Raw genomic sequence first — 18,448 nt, forward strand, 5'->3', positions numbered from 1 at the left:
ATCTCGGAGAGTGAGGCATTGGAGGATTTCAAATCTCTTACTTTATAGTTAGCCAGGAAACTTTACAGGATTAAAATCTTCTCCAGCTCCTCACTAACAATAAAACTGACTTTCCAATCCCAGCTGCAGACACTCAATTCCCCTCTGATCATACCTCACTTGCTCCTACGCCTAGGCACTTGACCCACCCAACCCACCACCTATACCACTTTACACATTTGGCACCTGACTGCTCCAGCTGCCATCCTAGCCCCTCACCCATTCGCTAGCCACTATACCTCCACATTTGCCTTTTCTCAGCAGCTACCAAAGTGGCTGAGAGAACTTTAAACACATTACCTCTGGAGACACAGACATAAAAAGCAGAAATGTTAGGGCCGACAATGCTGATCTCAGCCGTATAGATTCCTGGTTAGTTTCCCATGATAGAGGCATCCTAGACAGGCCAGACCCAGATGCCTGGCCGTAAAATTCACTGACAAGTGAACAATCTTCAATAGGATTCGCAGCAGTTGGATACATGTGTGAGTACCTTCTAATTAGTCGTCCATTTCTTGCTGATACTACAGCTGATGTTGATCTTGTGCCAATAGTTCAGCCACAAGCACCAACCAACTGCAAAATTTGAGCCATTTATAAATTGCTTCCTTTTTAAGTGATCTTTTAAGTGTGAATTAGTTGTGTCCCTTGGGGGCACGCTTGTAATTTGGGTTGAATTCACTGGGAATAAATCTTCTAGTGGGAGAATAGAACAATTCTGGTCCCTGATGCAGCAGTCTTGAGGAGGTTGAATTGAGCTCACTCCAGTTGCATTCCATGCACGGTGCTGCTAGGGAAGAAACCCCAGGTCACGAGGGAGGTGTGGAAGTAATTTGGGGAATTGCTGTAATACATCCTATTCTGGTGAACCAATAATAACGTCGATTGAGCCCATTTGTTCTCCTAGGTTGCCGAACTTTTGTCCATTGTAGCTGGGACTTGTCCCAAAAAGTAGAAAATACTCCATCAAACTACCAACTTGAACCTTGTACACCACAGATCAATGTGACCTTGTAGATCACATGCCTGCAAATATCATCAGACCCAACCACGGCATAATCGGAGAAAATTGCTTGGAACACTGTCAATTTTATATCTCTTCAGCTATTTATAGTATGAATACTATAATTCATATGGTATTTAAAATTAAATTAGGAGAAAGTGAGGTGCTAGAAATCAGAGTCAAAATGTGTGGTGCTGAAAAGCACAGCCCATCAGGCAGCATCAGGAGGCGCAAGAGAGTCAACACTTCGAGCATAAGATCTTCAAGATATTTGAAAAAACCTCTATTGAATAGCTCTACTGTGATATCTTAATTAAATATGTATGTAAAAATTAAAATCTTTAACATAGACAGGACTGGTTTCATGTTCACAATTGCAGAATTTTAGTTCGTTTTTAATTCCCCATTTCCGAGTCTTCTCTCCTAATACCCTTCCACGTGGCCTACCATACTGGCCCAACCCCAATTTGGCTACAAGTGAACATTTAAAAAAAACACAATTAATGCATATGAACAGAGAACAAACGAACAGAAACAAACACTTTAGTATAATATTTTATTCAATTTAAAAATAAACATTTTCCAGTTACTGGAACAGCTGGAGAAACTCAGCAGGTATTGTGGAGAAGGGTCACCGGATGTAAACTGATAACTTTCTAAGATGCCACCAGACCTGCTGAGTTTCTCCAGCAATGTCTGTTTTTGTTTCGGATTTCCAGCATCCACAGTTCTTTATACATTATTTTCCAGCTTGTGTTTTGACAGTTTCACCAGGTGCAACACAAATATTTAAAAGACAAAGACAGTGAGGGTCTGTGTTCACCCTATGCACAGTTGGAGAGTTAGTGTGCATTATAGCATAATTTTCATATATAGACCGAGTGCTATCTGAATACTCCCCCTCTCAATCTATCCACTCTCACTGAATTGACAAACTTCCTGTCTGACAATTAGTCATAGAGGTGTCTAATCTTTCCAATCAAGGAAATGGGTAGGAAGTGGGACAAATTGCGCAAAATCAATGTACAAGTACAATAAAGTACAGTGGAATGTTTTACTGCATTGAACATGCTATATAAATGCAAACAGCAGCTGCTATTCAGTTAGCTAAATCCATGTTTAATGCAAGCAATTGTGATTATACATTTCTTCTCCTTGATCTTTTAAACAAAGATGTTCCTACGAGTTTCATGAACCACTGTAAGACTCGTACAGGGGTCAAAAGCCTACACAGCTTGTGGCCTGTCATTTTCCTAAAATGTCCAAATAATAAACAGAGAATGAGCTTGCCATCCAATTAAGGACACTGGACAGACTCAGAAATAGAGGGCGAATGGAATATTATCTCTGCAATATTTTTAAAAATCATAAATAGAGGACCAGCAGGTGAGCCACCAGCCTATCACTTCAGCTACATCCAGATTTTCAGGGAGGCATCCAAACTTGCCAGTATTGGTGTGTTGCTGTATCTCCCCCACCAAACTTTGCTGTTAGGCATCTGCTTTCAGTTGACTGGATGATCTTCCACCACTTCACAAACCTGGAGGGCCATCTGGACAATTGCAGTCATCCTCTAACAGCAGGCCTTTATAGACCTTGACCGGAGTGAACTGACTGCCCACTGTATGTGGAGAGGCAGTTCACAGAATGTGACATGTTGCTCAAGGCTAAGTGGGAATATCTGCATATATCTGCTTGTCTCCGCTCCTGAGTGGAGTTAGAGATCTAGCCCTGTATTTCCTGCATTGAACTCCTATGGCAAGTATTTACAGCATGTCATACAATTTTGTGTAAGTTTATACTGACTGGTGGATACTCAATGCTTTCATGTGAATACCAGCCAAGTGCTGGCTAGTTTCAATTAAAAAAATGCCAGCCAGTTGGACCTAATTGAAGTAGGCGGGGGAAACACAGGCAGGAGTGGGTCAGTTATAAGACCCAATGTGAAAAAAGGAACCAAAGCATTTCCCAATCAAATACTCTACTTGCAGCATCACTTTTAAAAAGAAATTACAGAATTTAATGCTAAATTATTTAAATATTGTTTATGAATATATTATAAAAATAGATGTCTATAACTAAACATGCCATCAATAATTCAGTGTTTAACTTCAGAAATTCGAATTAAATATTTACAGCAGGATTTAATATGACCTTTCACTCCAATCTTCCGACAATACATTTTTGTCAAATTGACTCAAACATTTATAGAATGTATTTCCCAATCTTTCCTTCCCATATTTCAGATAAAGTTTTTCTTAAAAATAAAAAAAGGTCCAGGTTGCTCAATGTGTACTCTAACCTTTCCCTCTTGTAATTCGTCCTTGTATTCTTTTATTTTTCCCTTGTTTCCAAGTGCACTGAAAGAAAAATAAACATGGAATTTACCAATGTGTCCAGCTCAACTGTTCATTTTGCCCTAAAGGACATCTGAAAGTAATTTCTAAAATATTTAATCCAGAACTTTAATTCCTTTATTAGATTTTACAATAGACATTCCAATGGTTACATGAACAAAGAGATATTGGAATAGGCTGGGAAAAGCTATGGCCACATGCCAATAAAGAAGGTAAAACACCTTAATGAACCTAATGGTCTCTCATCTGTCATTTGTGCCTAAAAATGACTTGTATTAAGTGTGCCTGGATGTCCTTACCTAGTCATTGATTTGCCTCTGACTTTTGGGCTCCACTCTTGGTATTCCTTCACCAAGACTGGGCTGTTTTCCGGAGCTTAGGCTGCTAACCAAGAAACTCTTGCCTGAAATAAAAGATCACCAGTGATGTCAGCTAAAATCAAGCCTACTTTAAAATGGACAAAATGTCCTTTCAGTACAATGCTTGTATGTTTATAAAATAAAACACTGAACAAGCTACAAATCTCTGTAATGCGGATGCTGGTCCCTTGTGCATTCTTAGTCAGTGGAGTGATCGGCTGCACACACACCGGGTATTATATTCTATTCTGTTATATTTTGTACAGCTAGCTACAGGAAACGGTGTTGAAAAAAAAAGCATCACTAAAAGGAACAGATTTATTTAAATTTTAACGTGAATGCATACATTTATTTCATGGCATTAGGTAAATAGGGAAGTGGCAACATAATTCAATTAACTTGCACATCACTTAAAATCAGAAAACATTAATCCAGCCAGTTGAAGTTTAATGGATATATTTTTAGATAGATTCTTTACATTTTTGAAATCTATTTTAAATTTGCTTTAATTTGTTGACAAACTTGTGTTCTCTGTTGGATGACAATAAACAAGCTCATTCTTCATTAAATGTCAGTTCCCTACACTCCTCCCTACAATCTTTCCCAGTTTAGAAAATAGTCTACACCTCTGATCCTAGTAAAAATGCATAACCTCACACTTCAACTTGTATTCCATCTGTCCTCTTTTTATAGTTGTCCCTTTACCTGTTGTGCCTGAAGTTAGATTCCTTACATTTCCATGCTTGGTCCTAATACTTAGATTAGATTCCCTATAGTGTGGAAGTAGGCCACACCTACCCTCTGAAGAGCAACCCAACCACCCATTCCCCTGACTAATGCACCTAATATTTTGGGCAATTTAGCATGGCCAATTCACCTCATCTGCATATTTTACTCTGACTGTGGGAGGAAACCAGAGCACCCCGAGGAAACCCATGCAGACATGGGGAGAACGTGCAAACTCCAAACAGACAGTTGCCTGAGGCGGGAATTGAACCCGAGTCCCTGGCGCTGTGAGGCAGCAGTGCTAACCACTGAGCCACCATGTTGTTCTGGAAACTTAAACCTTTGCTGAGCCCTCTCCCATCCCCTTTAACTCTTTTCATAAATTTCTATGCAACTGAACCAATCAATACCTAAAGGGTTTATGCCCGAAACGTAGATTCTCCTGCTCCTCGGATGCTGCCTGGCCTGCTACGTTTTTCCAGCACGACATTTTTCAACAACTGAACCAACCCCGTCAATATTTAGATTAAATTCCTACCCACAGCCCTAGTTATTCAGAAATATTCTGGTACCAGAGTGACTCAGGTGGAACCAGTCCCATTGGAACAGCTCTCTCCTTCCCCTGACTATACAATCACAAGTTAAACTACATTGCTCTTTTCTCCCCCATCTTGATTGGCTCCCTGCATTAAGGTGCTACGGTCAGCCTCCCTACAGCCCCAACTCTCATCCTCTCAGAACAAGAAGCTCAAAAGCTGTTGGACAAGTTCAAGGGCTTAGCCTCCTTCAGCACTACCTCAACCATCCTCACTCATAGCCACACCCTCCTGGTCAATTTGAAATAGTTAATCCAAGGGTGTGACTGCTTCCTGAAACACAGCATTCAGGTAACTCTCCCCCTCCCTCTGTTGCAGTGTTTGAAGCTTTGAGCCAGAGTTCTTCAAGTAACCACTGCCACAGATGTGTTACTATGAACCACATCGGGGTCTACCAGCTCCTACATCATACATAGTTTACTTCCAAATTGAAGCTATAATAGTTACCCAAATTAGCAGCTTTCACCAACCAATGAATGGTTTACCTCTGATTTAACCGTTGTGCTAGGTCCTGACAGCAGGCTTCAAAGATCATATAAGAAACCTTATAAGTTATGAATCAAAAATGAGCAAAGATCATGTCCTTCTCCTCTGCACTGAATTCCCATATGGCCAAATTCCCTAAACTATATATTCACCCAGGCTATGTTTCACTCTTGATGGGATCCCTCCTTCCTGACTGTTAGAAGTTTAGTCCCACCTGCTCCAGATGGTGGAGATACCATGGCTGAACAGATTGATTAAAAATATCTAAAATAAGTCCATTAGATGACAGTGACAGGAATGAGGAATGGAAAACCTGGTTGGCCTTGCCAGCTGCCTAAGCACAAGCCATCACTCCACCTTGCACAGTGAACTACAACAGGATTGTTTTTTTTTTAAAGTAACTTGTAAATGATCATAAACCAAAAAAGGATTGGAACTGGGGTAGCCACATTCCCTTTTAAAGTTAACTCTAATTCTCTCTTCACAGATGCGGTCAGACCTGCTGAGTGTATCTGGCACTGCATATCTCTGGCACTTTGTGTCTCTTTCAGATTTCTAGCACATGCAGTATTTTGCTTATAAATAAAGATTATACATGATTATACAACAGAGTGTACCAAGAGAACCTGAATACACGTCTATCTGTAAAACTGCAGCTTCACCTTTCACATTGCTTCCCCATTCCAAAAGCATCTACCTGTTGTTATGCTACTACATCCATGTGTGCTCCCTCCTTGTGAATATTCCGTAGGTCCGGCACTTGTATTAGGGTTAGAAGGCACAGAAGCAAGAAGACCTAAAAGCAAGGTAAACTTTCATAAACAAAAGTTACCATTTATCAAATTGCTGCATAATTTGCAATGTTAGGATAGCAGATGTTTTTTTGTAATTTGTATTCCGCTAAAGACTGGCATTTCATTTATTGCAACACATTACTTATAGTCAGTTGGTTTTCTGTATATTCTATGTAACTGCTCTGTTAACAAACAGAACATTTTTTTTATTGAAGACCAACACTAGATATTGTTGAAAGAAAACTAAGAGTACAAACTTGTTCTCATGATAAATGTGATCCCAGCCTTTGTACTTTATTCTCATTTTTAAATATTTAGATATATCTAAAACTGATCTATCTTGCGGGACCATCTTCAGTCTCAAACAGAAAATATGCTGCACATCACACTGACAGGGCAGAACTGCATTATGCAAGCCGGATCGCATGGTGTGTTGCCTGCCCGGTGCCAGGGTGTGGGACATCTCCGACCGGCTTGAAAGTATATTGGAGTTGGAGGGGGAGGATCCAGTTGTTGTGGTCCACACTGGGACTAACAACATAGGCAAAGTTAGGGTGGAGGACCTGTTTGGGGATTATCAAGTACTAAGAAGGAAATTGAAGTACAGGTCCTCAAGGGTCATAATCTCTGGATTACTGCCCGAGCCACGTGCCAATTGGCATAGGGATAAGAAAATTAGGGAAGTAAACACGTGGCTAAGGGATTGGTGTGGGAAAGAGGGATTCCATTTCATGGGGCTTTGGCATCAGTTTTGGAATTGGGGGCATCTGTACCGTTGGGACGGTCTCCACCTAAATCGATCTGGTACCAATGTTCTAGCGAAGAGGATAAATAGGGTGGTCAGTAGGACTTTAAACTTCTGAGTTGGGGGGGAGGGGGACTGAGGAAGGAAAGTGATAGCGACAGGGAGTATGGAGTTAAATGGAAAGACAAGCAGGAGGATAGCATGTATGCAGGTAGATTTAACCTTGAGGCAGATTAGGAATGCAACAAAAAGGAAAGATAACCTAGGACATCTTATGACTTCCAATATCTCTAATGATAAGAATGTTAGCATTAAGGCACTTTACCTGAATGCTCATAGCATTCGTAACAAAGTAGATGAACTAACGGCACAGATCATTGTGAATGATTATGATGTGGTAGGCATCACAGACACATGGTTGCAGGGGGTTCAGGACTGGCAGTTAAACATCCAAGGATTTACAACTTATCAAAAAGACAGGGAGGTGGGCAGAGGGGGCGAGATGGCCTTGTTAGTTAAGAACAAAATTAAATCTATGGCACTGAATGACATAGGGTCGGATGATGTGAAGTCTGTGTGGGTGGGATTGAGGAACCACAAAAGGCAAAAAAAAACCATAATGGGAGTTATGTACAGACCTCCTAACAGTGGTCAGGACCAGAGGCACAACACGTACTGAGAAATAGAAAAGGCATGCCAGAAAGGCAAGGTCACGGTGATCATGGGAGACTTCAATATGCAGGTGGACTGGGTAAATAATGTTGCCAGTGGATCCAAAGAAAGGGAATTCTTGGAATACTTACAGGATGACTTTTTGGAACAGCTGGTCATGGAGCCAACAAGGGAGCAGGCTATTTTGGACCTAGTGCTATGTGACGAACCAGACTTTATAAAAGATCTTAAAGTAAGGGAACACTTAGGAAGCAGCGATCATAATATGGTAGAGTTCAGTCTGCAGTTTGAAAGAGAGAAGGCAAAATTTGATGTAATGGTGTTACAGTTAAACAAAGGTAATTATGAGGGCATGAGAGAGGAACTGACAAAAATCAACTGGAAGCAGAGCCTAGCAGGGAAGACAGAGCAAAAATGGCAGGAGTTTGTGGGTATAATTGAGGACACTGTACAGAGGTTCATCCCCAAGAAAAGAAAGATTATCCGGGGAGGGATTAGACAGCCATGGCTGACAAAGGAAGTCAGGAAATGTATCAAAGAAAAAGAGAGATCCTATAAAGTGGCCAAGAGCAGTGGGAAATCAGAAGATTGGGAAGGCTACAAAAACAAACAGAGGATAACAAAGAGAGAAATAAGGAAGGAGAAGATCAAATATGAAGGTAGGCTAGCCAGGAATATTAGAAATGATAGTAAAAGTTTTTTTCAATACATAAGAAACAAACGACAGGCAAAAGTAGACATTGGGCCACTTCAAACTGATGCTGGAAGGCTAGTGATGGGAGATAAGGAAATAGCTGGAGAACTTGGTAAGTAATTTGCGTCAGTCTTCACAGTGGAAGACAGGAGTAATATCCCAACAATTAAAAGGGAGTCAGGGGGCTGAGTTGAGTATGGTTACCATTACAAAAGAAATAGTGCTACAAAAGCTAAAAGGTCTTAAAATTGACAAATCTCCTGGCCCCGATGGGCTACATCCGAGAGTTCTGAGGGAGGTGGCTGAGGAAATAGCGGAGGCGTTGGTTGAGATCTTTCAAAAGTCACTGGAGTCAGGGAAAGTCGCGGATGATTAGAAGACCGCTGTTGTAACCCCGACACCACCCACGCCCTCCACCTCCTCCAGGATTTTCGCTTCCCCGGTCCCCAACGCCTTATTTTCACTATGGACATCCAGTCCCTGTACACCTCCATCCCCCATCACGAAGGACTCAAAGCCCTCCGCTTCTTCCTTTCCCGCCGCACTAACCAGTACCCTTCCACTGACACCCTCCTTCGACTGACTGAACTGGTCCTCACCCTGAATAACTTCTCTTTTCAATCCTCCCACTTCCTCCAAACTAAAGGAGTTGCCATGGGCACCCGCATGGGCCCCAGCTATGCCTGCCTCTTCGTAGGATATGTGGAACAGTCCATCTTCCGCAACTACACTGGCACCACCCCCCACCTTTTCCTCCGCTACATCGATGACTGTATCGGCGCTGCCTCGTGCTCCCACGAGGAGGTTGAACAGTTCATCAACTTTACTAACACCTTCCATCCCGACCTGAAATTCACCTGGACTGTCTCAGACTCCTCCCTCCCCTTCCTAGACCTTTCCATTTCTATCTCGGGCGACCGACTCAACACAGACATCTATTATAAACCGACTGACTCCCACAGCTACCTGGACTACACCTCCTCCCACCCTGCCCCCTGTAAAAACGCCATCCCATATTCCCAATTCCTTCGTCTCCGCCGCATCTGCTCCCAGGAGGACCAATTCCAACACCGCACAACCCAGATGGCCTCCTTCTTCAAGGACCGCAGATTCCCCCCAGACGTGATCGACGATGCCCTCCACCGCATCTCCTCCACTTCCCGCTCCTCCGCCCTTGAGCCCCGCTCCTCCAACCGCCACCAAGACAGAACCCCACTGGTTCTCACCTACCACCCCACCAACCTGCGCATACAACGTATTATCCGCCGCCATTTCCGCCACCTCCAAACGGACCCCACCACCAAGGATATATTTCCCTCCCCTCCCCTATCAGCGTTCCGCAAGGACCACTCCCTTCGTGACTCCCTTGTCAGATCCACACCCCCCACCAACCCAACCTCCACCCCCGGCACCTTCCCCTGCAACCGCAGGAAATGTAAAACTTGCGCCCACACCTCCACACTCACTTCCCTCCAAGGCCCCAAGGGATCCTTCCATATCCGCCACAAGTTCACCTGTACCTCCACACACATCATCTATTGCATCCGCTGCACCCGATGTGGCCTCCTCTATATTGGGGAGACAGGCCGCTTACTTGCGGAACGCTTCAGAGAACACCTCTGGGCCGCCCGAACCAATCAACCCAATCACCCCGTGGCTCAACACTTTAACTCCCCCTCCCACTCCACCGAGGACATGCAGGTCCTTGGACTCCTCCACCGGCAGAACACAACTACACGACGGCTGGAGGAGGAGCGCCTCATCTTCCGCCTGGGAACCCTCCAACCACAAGGTATGAATTCAGATTTCTCCAGTTTCCTCATTTCCCCTCCCCCCACCTTGTCTCAGTCGGTTCCCTCAACTCAGCACCGCCCTCCTAACCTGCAATCCTCTTCCTGACCTCTCCGCCCCCACCCCACTCCGGCCTATCACCCTCACCTTGACCTCCTTCCACCTATCCCACCTCCATCGCCCCTCCCCCTAGTCCCTCCTCCCTACCTTTTATCTCAGCCTGCTTGGCTCTCTCTCTCTTATTCCTGATGAAGGGCTTATGCTCGAAACGTCGAATTCTCTATTCCTGAGATGCTGCCTAACCTGCTGTGCTTTGACCAGCAACACATTTGCAGCAAGAAAGGATCAGGTCAAAAGATGAAAAATTATAGGCCAATTAGCCTAACCTCGGTTGTTGGTAAAATTCTAGAATCCATCGTTAAGGGTGAGGTTTCTAAATTCTTGGAAGAGCAGGGTCGGATTAGAACAAGTCAACATGGATTTAGTAAGGGGAGGTCATGCCTGACAAACCTGTTAGAATTCTTTGAAGAGGTGACAAGTAGGTTAGAGCAGGGAAACCCAGTGCATGTGGTCTATCTAGACTTCCAAAAGGCCTTTGATAAGGTGCCACACGGGAAGCTGCTGAGTAAGGTGAGGGCCCATGGTGTTCGAGGTGAGCTACTGGCATGGATTGAGCATTGGCTGTCTGAGTTGGCAGAGAGTTGGGATAAAAGGTTCTTTTTCGGAATGGCAGCCGGTGACAAGCAGAGTCCCACAGTGTTCAGTATTGGGGCCGCAGCTGTTCAAGTTATATATTAATGATCTGGATGATGGGACTGGGGGCATTCTAGCGAAGTTTGCCAATGATACGAAGATAAGTGGACAGGCAGGTAGTACAGAGGAAATGGGGAGGCTGCAAAAGGACCTAGACAGTTTGGGACAGTGGTCCAGGAAATGGCTGATGAAGTTCAATGTGAGCAAATGCAAGGTCTTGCACTTTGGAAAAAAGAATATAAGCATGGACTACTTTCTAAACGGTGAGAAAATTCATAAAGCCAAATACAAAGGGATCTGGGAGTGCTAGTCGAGGATTCTCTCAAGGTAAACATGCAGGTTGAATCCATGATTAAGAAAGCGAATGCAATATTGCCATTTATCTCAAGAGGGTTGGAATATAAAAGCAGCGATGTGCTACTGAGACTTTATAAAGCTCTGGTTAGTCCCCATTTGGAGTACTGTGTCCAGTTTTGGTCCCCACACCTCAGGAAGGACATACTGGCACTGGAGCATGTCCAGCAGAGATTCACATGGATGATCCCTGGAATGGTAGGTCTAACATACGAGGAACGGCTGAGGATCCTGGGATTGTACTCATTGGAGTTTAGAAGGTTAAAAGGGAGATCCAATAGAAACTTACAAGATAATACATGGCTTGGAAAGGGTGGATGCTAAGAAATTGTTTCCGTTAGGCGAGGAGACTAGGACCCGTGGGCAGAGTCTTAAAATTAGAGGGGGTCAATTCAGAACAGAAATGTGGAGACATTTCTTCAGCCAGAGTGTGGTGGGCCTGTGGAATTCATTGCCGGGAGTGCAGTGGAGGCCGGGATGCTAAATGTCTCCAAGGCAGAGATTGATATGTTGTCACAACGAATTAAGGGCTAAGGGGAGAGTGTGGGTAAGTGGAGTTGAAATGCCCATCAGCCATGATTAAATGGCAGAGTGGACTCAATGGGCTGAATGGCCTTACTTCCACTCCTATGTCTTATGGTCTTATGTAACAAGTTACATAAATGAACACTCTCCCTTTAGGATAGTTGGCCTTGAGGATATGCCTACATTGCTCAACATGGCATACCTGTTCCTGAATGGAATTAAAAACCCTGTATAGTTTGTCATAGAACACACAATGGAGCCCAGAAGTCCTCATATGGCCTGAGGAATGGCTAGTGCAGCACAATGTGCAAAGCATGCTTCATGCTTCCTAGTAAAATATACAGACCAAAAAAGGTAATTAATCTATTTTTTTTAAATTAGTAATAGTCAAAGTGAAGACATTTTCATGGTAAGAATGAATCCAGGCACCAGTCAAAGCTAGCTAGTTAGTTAGATAAATAAAATATATATACACAGATAAATTCAGACATTGCTAGTAATCATTCCCTTTTCAAAAAAAAGGCCCAAACAGGAAAGCAGAATGGGAAGAGGACCTTTGGGCACCAGTAGGTTTTCCCAACAAATAATAGCAGTGGAAAGGAATACAATGTCACTCAATTTCCAGGTTGTTACTCAGAAGGAGTCTTCCCTAGCACTTTGGGATCACAAATGTCAAAAAGACATACCCAGTCAGGAGAACACATCATTACGAAAGACCAACAACTTGAAGTGGACAAAATAAGAAACAAACAGCAACATCACATTCTAAATCAAATAGGGTTACTAATGGTGGGTCTAAACAGTGAGCTGACTCAGTATGATAAGATGTCCTCACAAATATCTTGAGAGATTTGAAAACAAGTACTCTAATTTACATGTGACCAGATTAATCACCACTATTCTCAAAGGAAATTGAATCAAGATTCAATTTGCAAACATTGGGAAAATCAGTTTATAAAAAGTAAGGTAGACTGAAATTATTGACTGAGGATCAATGCTGGTGTTTAGTTTCAGATCAGGGTGAGGCCAATATCCACAGATATGTTTCAAGCAGAATACAAGTTTCGGCTACTTCTTCTATTTGCCTGTAGTATGGTCTGTGGATGATACAAAGCTAGTATGGTGTCTCATAAAGATAACTTATGTTTAGTGATTGCCCTGAAGTGATTTGGTGGAAGCTGCCTACTTCCAGTGAATTATTTCACTTGACACCAGACAGGAAGTTTGGCATCAGATCAGACAAATGCTTCTCAATGTCAGAAGGAAAAATAGCCTCTAAGTTAATGAATTCAAGGTACCTAATCAGAAACAAGGCATTGAAATGGCTGTTTGCTAATTTAAACAGGTTGTTCACTCAACCAAACTCACTCATCAAGCAGCAATGAACCCCTATCTTCAATCATACTATTGCCTTCTTTACAAAGCTTTCTTCAAGTCTCGAGTCTTTTATCTGTAGATTGCTGCATTACTGCTTAACATTAAAGAGAAAAAAAACTATAATTTAAGAAAAGTTATTTCTCCCCTCACCCAGGCCTCTGTAGCGAGAAAACTGCTGGTAGATTTGTTTCATTCGTTCAATATTCAGGCGACTGGCTTCAGCATGGTTCACCATGGGTTTTGGATAATGAACACCAATGATGCATTTTGCAGCTTTCTGTACACTCTCTGGAGCATTCCAAGGATCATAAATATGTTTGGCAGGGAAACCTCTGAGGACTGGCAGATATCTCCTAAAAATACAACCAGGACATGCACTCAGTAGAACACCATCATCCATACATCTTATTTATCATAAACTGTACATTAACATGAAACTTAAAAAAAAAATGATGATTCAGATATAATTCTAAAAAGTTGTACTTCAGAAAAAAAAAGCCATATATATTTGAGTCATGATCAACTTTATGTCCAGGTCAACCCAAAGTTTAAGATAAAAACATCTTACCACTAAGTTAACTCACCTAGGTGCAAAGCATACTTATTGGTAACATTCAGGAATCACACAACACCAGGTTATAGTCCAACAGGCTGATTTGAAATCATAAGCTTTCGGAGTGCTGCTTCTTCATCAGGTGAAGTGTCATCTGGTGTCATGTGACTTCTGACTTTGTCCACCCCAGTCCAACCCCACAACTCCACATCAAGCTATAATCCAAACAGCACATCATTGAAGCTGGTTGATCAGCTCATTGCATCTACACAAGCCAATACGCAAGTGTGTGTCAGGGCTACCATTTCTGTTACATGTGGCTTTCCTTTTGCTCTGATTTTATGCCAGGTCAGCAGGTATAATTTCTGACCTGGCAATTCTGCAATACCAAAATGATCAGAGGAGAGATTCCAATCCTTTGAAATTATGACTCAAAGTCAATCTTACTTTTTGGCTTAAAGCTTAATCGTAAAAACAGGATTATATGGAGAACAGTTTGTGCGTTATAGGTTTGTTCTTCCCGGTTGAAAACAGATTATTTTCCCACATACAATCAAAAGGGAGAGATATCAAACATTAGTTAATTCACAAATCAGCTACGATAGCCACTTTTAAAACTACAGTGGAGGAGAAAATTACAGATGGCTGGTAAGGTTACAAGTATTTGTCAATGATCACGAGCACAAGAGTTATGGTATAATGGAAGGTAGCATTTAAGACTATACAATGAAGAGATAGAGCAAGGACAAAAAAGGCAATGAAATTAAAAGGATAGATAAGTGAAGATGAAAATAAAAATGAAATAGTCAGATGTCCAGCAGGGAAACAGACCCCTTCACTCCAACCCGCCCATGCCGACCAGGTATCCCAACCCAATCTAGTCCCACCTGCCAGCACCCAGCCCATATCCCTCCAAACCCTTCCTATTCACATACCCATCCAGATGCCTTTTAAAATGTTGCAATTGTACCAGCCTCCACCACTTCCACTGGCAGCTCATTCCATACATGTACCACCCTCAGTGTGAAAAAGTTGCCCCTTAGGTCTCTTTTATATCTTTCCCCTCTCACCCTAAACCTATGCCTTCTACTTCTGGACTCCTTGACTCCAGGGAAGAGATTTTATCTATTTATCCAATCCCATGCCTCTCCTGATTTCATAAACCTCTATAAGGTCATCCCTCAACCTCCAACACTCCAGGGAAAACAGCCCTAGCCTATTCAACCTCTCCCTATAGCTCAAATCATCAAACCCTGGCAACATCTTTGTAAATCTTTTCTGAACCCTTTCAAGTCTCACAACACGTTCTCCCCGTGTCTGCGTGGGTTTCCTCCGGGTGCTCCGGTTTCCTCCCACAGTCCAAAGATGTGCGGGTCAGGTGAATTGGCCAAGCTAAATTGCCCGTAGTGTTAGGTAAGGGGTAAATGTAGGGGTATGGGTGGGTTGCGCTTCGGCGGGTCGGTGTGGACTTGTTGGGCCGAAGGGCCTGTTTTCACACTGTAAGTCTAATCTAATCTAATCTAATCAAACATCCTTCCGATAGGAAGGAGACCAGAACTGTACGCAATATTTCAACAATGGCCTAACCAACGTCCTGTAAACCCGCAACATGACCTCCCAACTCTTGTACTCAACACTCTGACCAATAAAGGAAAGCATACCAAACGCCTTCCTATCTACCTGCAACTCCACTTTCAAGGAGCTATGGACCAGCAATCTAAGGTCTCTTTATTCAGCAACACTCCCCAGGAACTTCTCATTAAGTGTAGACATCCTGCTAAGTTTTGCTTTCCCAAAATGCAGCATCTCACATTTATCTAAATTAAACTCCATCTGTCACTACTCAGCCCATTGGCCCATCTGATCAAGATCCCATTGTAATCTGAGGTAACCTTCTTTGCTGCTCACTACACTTCCAATTTAGGTGTCATCTGCAAAGTTACTAACTATACCTCTTATTGCTTACATCCAAAATCATTTATATGAATGACGAAAAATAGTGGACCCAGCACCGATCCTTGTGGCACTCCACTGTTCACAGGCTTCCAGTCTGAAAAGCTACCCTCTACCACCACCCTCTGTCTTCTACCTTTGAGCCAGTTCTGTACCCAAATGGGCTAGTTCTCCTTGTATTCCACGAGATCTAACCTTAGTAACCAGTCTCTAATGGGGAAGCTTGTTGAATGCCTTACTGAAGTCCATGTGGATCACATCTACTGCTCTGCTTTCATCAATCCTCTTTGTTACTTCTTCAAAAAGCTCAATCAGTGTGTGAGATATGAGTTGCCATGCACTAAGCCATGTTGACTATCCCTAATCAGTCCTTGTCTTTCCAAATGCACAACATCCTCTCCCTCAGGATTTCCTCCAACAACTTGCCCACCACTGATGTCAGGCACGCTGGTCTATTAGTTCCCTGGCTTGTCCTTACCACCTTTCTTAAACCGTGGCACCACGTTAGCCAACCTCCAGTCTTCTGGCATCTCACCTTGAGGATGAGAAGTCACTCAGTTGAAGCCTAGAGGGGTAAACCTGGGGGGAAATGGATAATAATTGGAATTTTATAGAACACAAAAAGGTGGTTAAGTTATGAAGAGATCAAAGTGACTGACTTGTTGATAAGGGCCCTACTACTACCCCTGGGTTGGGTACAGAAAGTTGGCAAGTGTTAAACAAGCAGGGACACTTTGATAAGGGCACCACGAGCCAAGCTTCAGTATAAATGTGAATGTGATACAGGGAGCACACGTATCTTTCTATCTCCATAACAGATAATCTATTAAGTACCTGATATAATCTCCATTGGGGTCAGTTCTACGTCCAAAACCCACAGGACAGTAGCAATGAAAAAACTGTTGGAAGAAGGAGCTGCAGGACAGCCACATCCAACTTCCAGCATTTACACTCCAGTCAGCATCCAGTAATAACTCTTCAAATACCTATAAAAACAACAAGCATGACAATGAACAATTAAATCTGGAGCAGTAACACAATAGTTTGTTCTGGAATTCTTGTAATGTAGTATTAAAAAGACCCTTGAAATCCCAAGAGTAAAGTTTACAAATTTGTGCTCCTAATATAGAGATGTGTGCGCTAGATACATAGTAATTGATTTGGCCACAGAATCAAACTGCTCATTAATATTCTGAGTTCTGCATCAGGACAAAGAATTTGTTATTTTCAGTCTAACTTATGTGAAACTTTAGAAATACCAGTATTTAGAAAAACCAGGTTTTCAAAATTATTAACTCCATCAAAGTGAATGTGTCTTCAGTTTCAGCGACCTCCTACTTGAATTGGTTTCCCAATCAAATATTTTTGCATAACTCATTGAATGTCTTGATGATGTGAGCCAATGAGAGAGTAGTGGGGAATTGCTGAAAGAGAAAGACGACCATGCAAGATGTGAACTAAGCTACAAATGCAGATAAGGTTACTGCATGTAAAACTGCGACAGCTAGGCTGTAATGTCCCACATGGTCAAAATACCCTGGCAACATTCACTTGCTGATTTTACACTTGAAAAATCATGACACCAGGGCAAAACACTTGATTACCACTGCCCAGAAAGACAAGTTTCAACAAGAAATATACAGCTTGCAGCAGAAAAAAAAATGAAATACACAAAATAAATGTGAGATGACTGTGCAAGCAGTCAGTATAGTAAATCCCAAGTTGCTTTAGGCAAAGCATCTTGACAGATCATTCATGGGTAACAGTGCATGGCTATAATGTGAGCAGTGACGTCAGCTGTAACAAAAAGGACAACGCAGACTGGGAAATCTATCTTAACAATTCAACCATAATTCAGTCACCTTCATTCCTTCTTCCCAGCTAATCCAGAGATCACCTCTGGTTAAGAAGCAAGCTACTGCATGACGGGCTAAGTGATGGATCCATCCTTCCTGACGCAGCTGTGTCATTATTGCATCGATCCAAGGAAATCCTGTTCTTCCTTCTGCCCATTTAGCCAGAGCCTCAGGATTCCGGTCCCATGGAACCTGGACACAAATCGAATTTCCCTCCATTTTATCAAACCTAGGGTTGTTCGTAGCTGCTGCATAGAAGAATTCACGCCACAACAGCTGCCCATAAAGGGATAGTGGTGGAGTGCTGTTTTTCTTCACCTGTTGAAAAAGGAGGGAAAGTTCTCACCATATACATCATAGTAAGCGAACAATGTATATGTTGATAATTTCACTATAGGCACAGTACATCTGGGTAAAATCAATTACAGGTGCCATGAATGAAGGAAATGGTTACTTTTATTTTCTCATATCGTGGGAACAAAGTCAACTAATATCCCTTTTAGTTTTCTGCTCAGGTATCCCTTGAATGCCAGCATCCCTGTAGTAGGAGTCAGATCAGAGATTGATTTTATTCCCATTTGCAAACTTCATGCAATTTTGAGAATCCTCTGATTTTTAAGACTCTTAACTTATTTTCAGATGCTTCACTGCCAACAAAAAGATCTGTAAGCACTCTAGTGCATACTTGCTAACTCCTACAAAGAAAAAAATATATTTTTTGTTGCACTTACTGCATAATTCCAACGTCAGGTTTATACAGAAGTAAACATTACATTTGATTCCATTGATGGAAGAATCACTAGCGACTAAGACAA

General features: G+C 42.4%; 1 protein-coding gene across 2 annotated transcripts in view; it reads right to left on the minus strand.

The window, feature by feature from the left end:
- Positions 1–1,581: 1,581 nt before the first annotated feature.
- The window catches only part of cry1b (cryptochrome circadian regulator 1b), a 29,352-nt gene continuing 12,485 nt past the window's right edge, over positions 1,582–18,448 (minus strand). Inside the window, exons 7-12 of one of the 2 annotated variants that reach the window (XM_060839712.1) lie at positions 17,640–17,951; positions 16,612–16,763; positions 13,422–13,624; positions 6,264–6,362; positions 3,699–3,802; positions 1,582–3,402 (exon numbers count right to left, since the gene is read on the minus strand). In XM_060839712.1, coding sequence (XP_060695695.1) covers positions 3,699–3,802; positions 6,264–6,362; positions 13,422–13,624; positions 16,612–16,763; positions 17,640–17,951 — 870 coding nt within the window. In that variant the 3' untranslated portion in view covers positions 1,582–3,402. The remainder of the gene's footprint in view (positions 3,403–3,698; positions 3,803–6,263; positions 6,363–13,421; positions 13,625–16,611; positions 16,764–17,639; positions 17,952–18,448) is intronic. The other variant, XM_060839713.1, reaches the window with a different exon arrangement.

This window comes from Hemiscyllium ocellatum, chromosome 19 (genome assembly GCF_020745735.1).
Source record: "Hemiscyllium ocellatum isolate sHemOce1 chromosome 19, sHemOce1.pat.X.cur, whole genome shotgun sequence".
NCBI lineage: Eukaryota > Metazoa > Chordata > Chondrichthyes > Orectolobiformes > Hemiscylliidae > Hemiscyllium > Hemiscyllium ocellatum.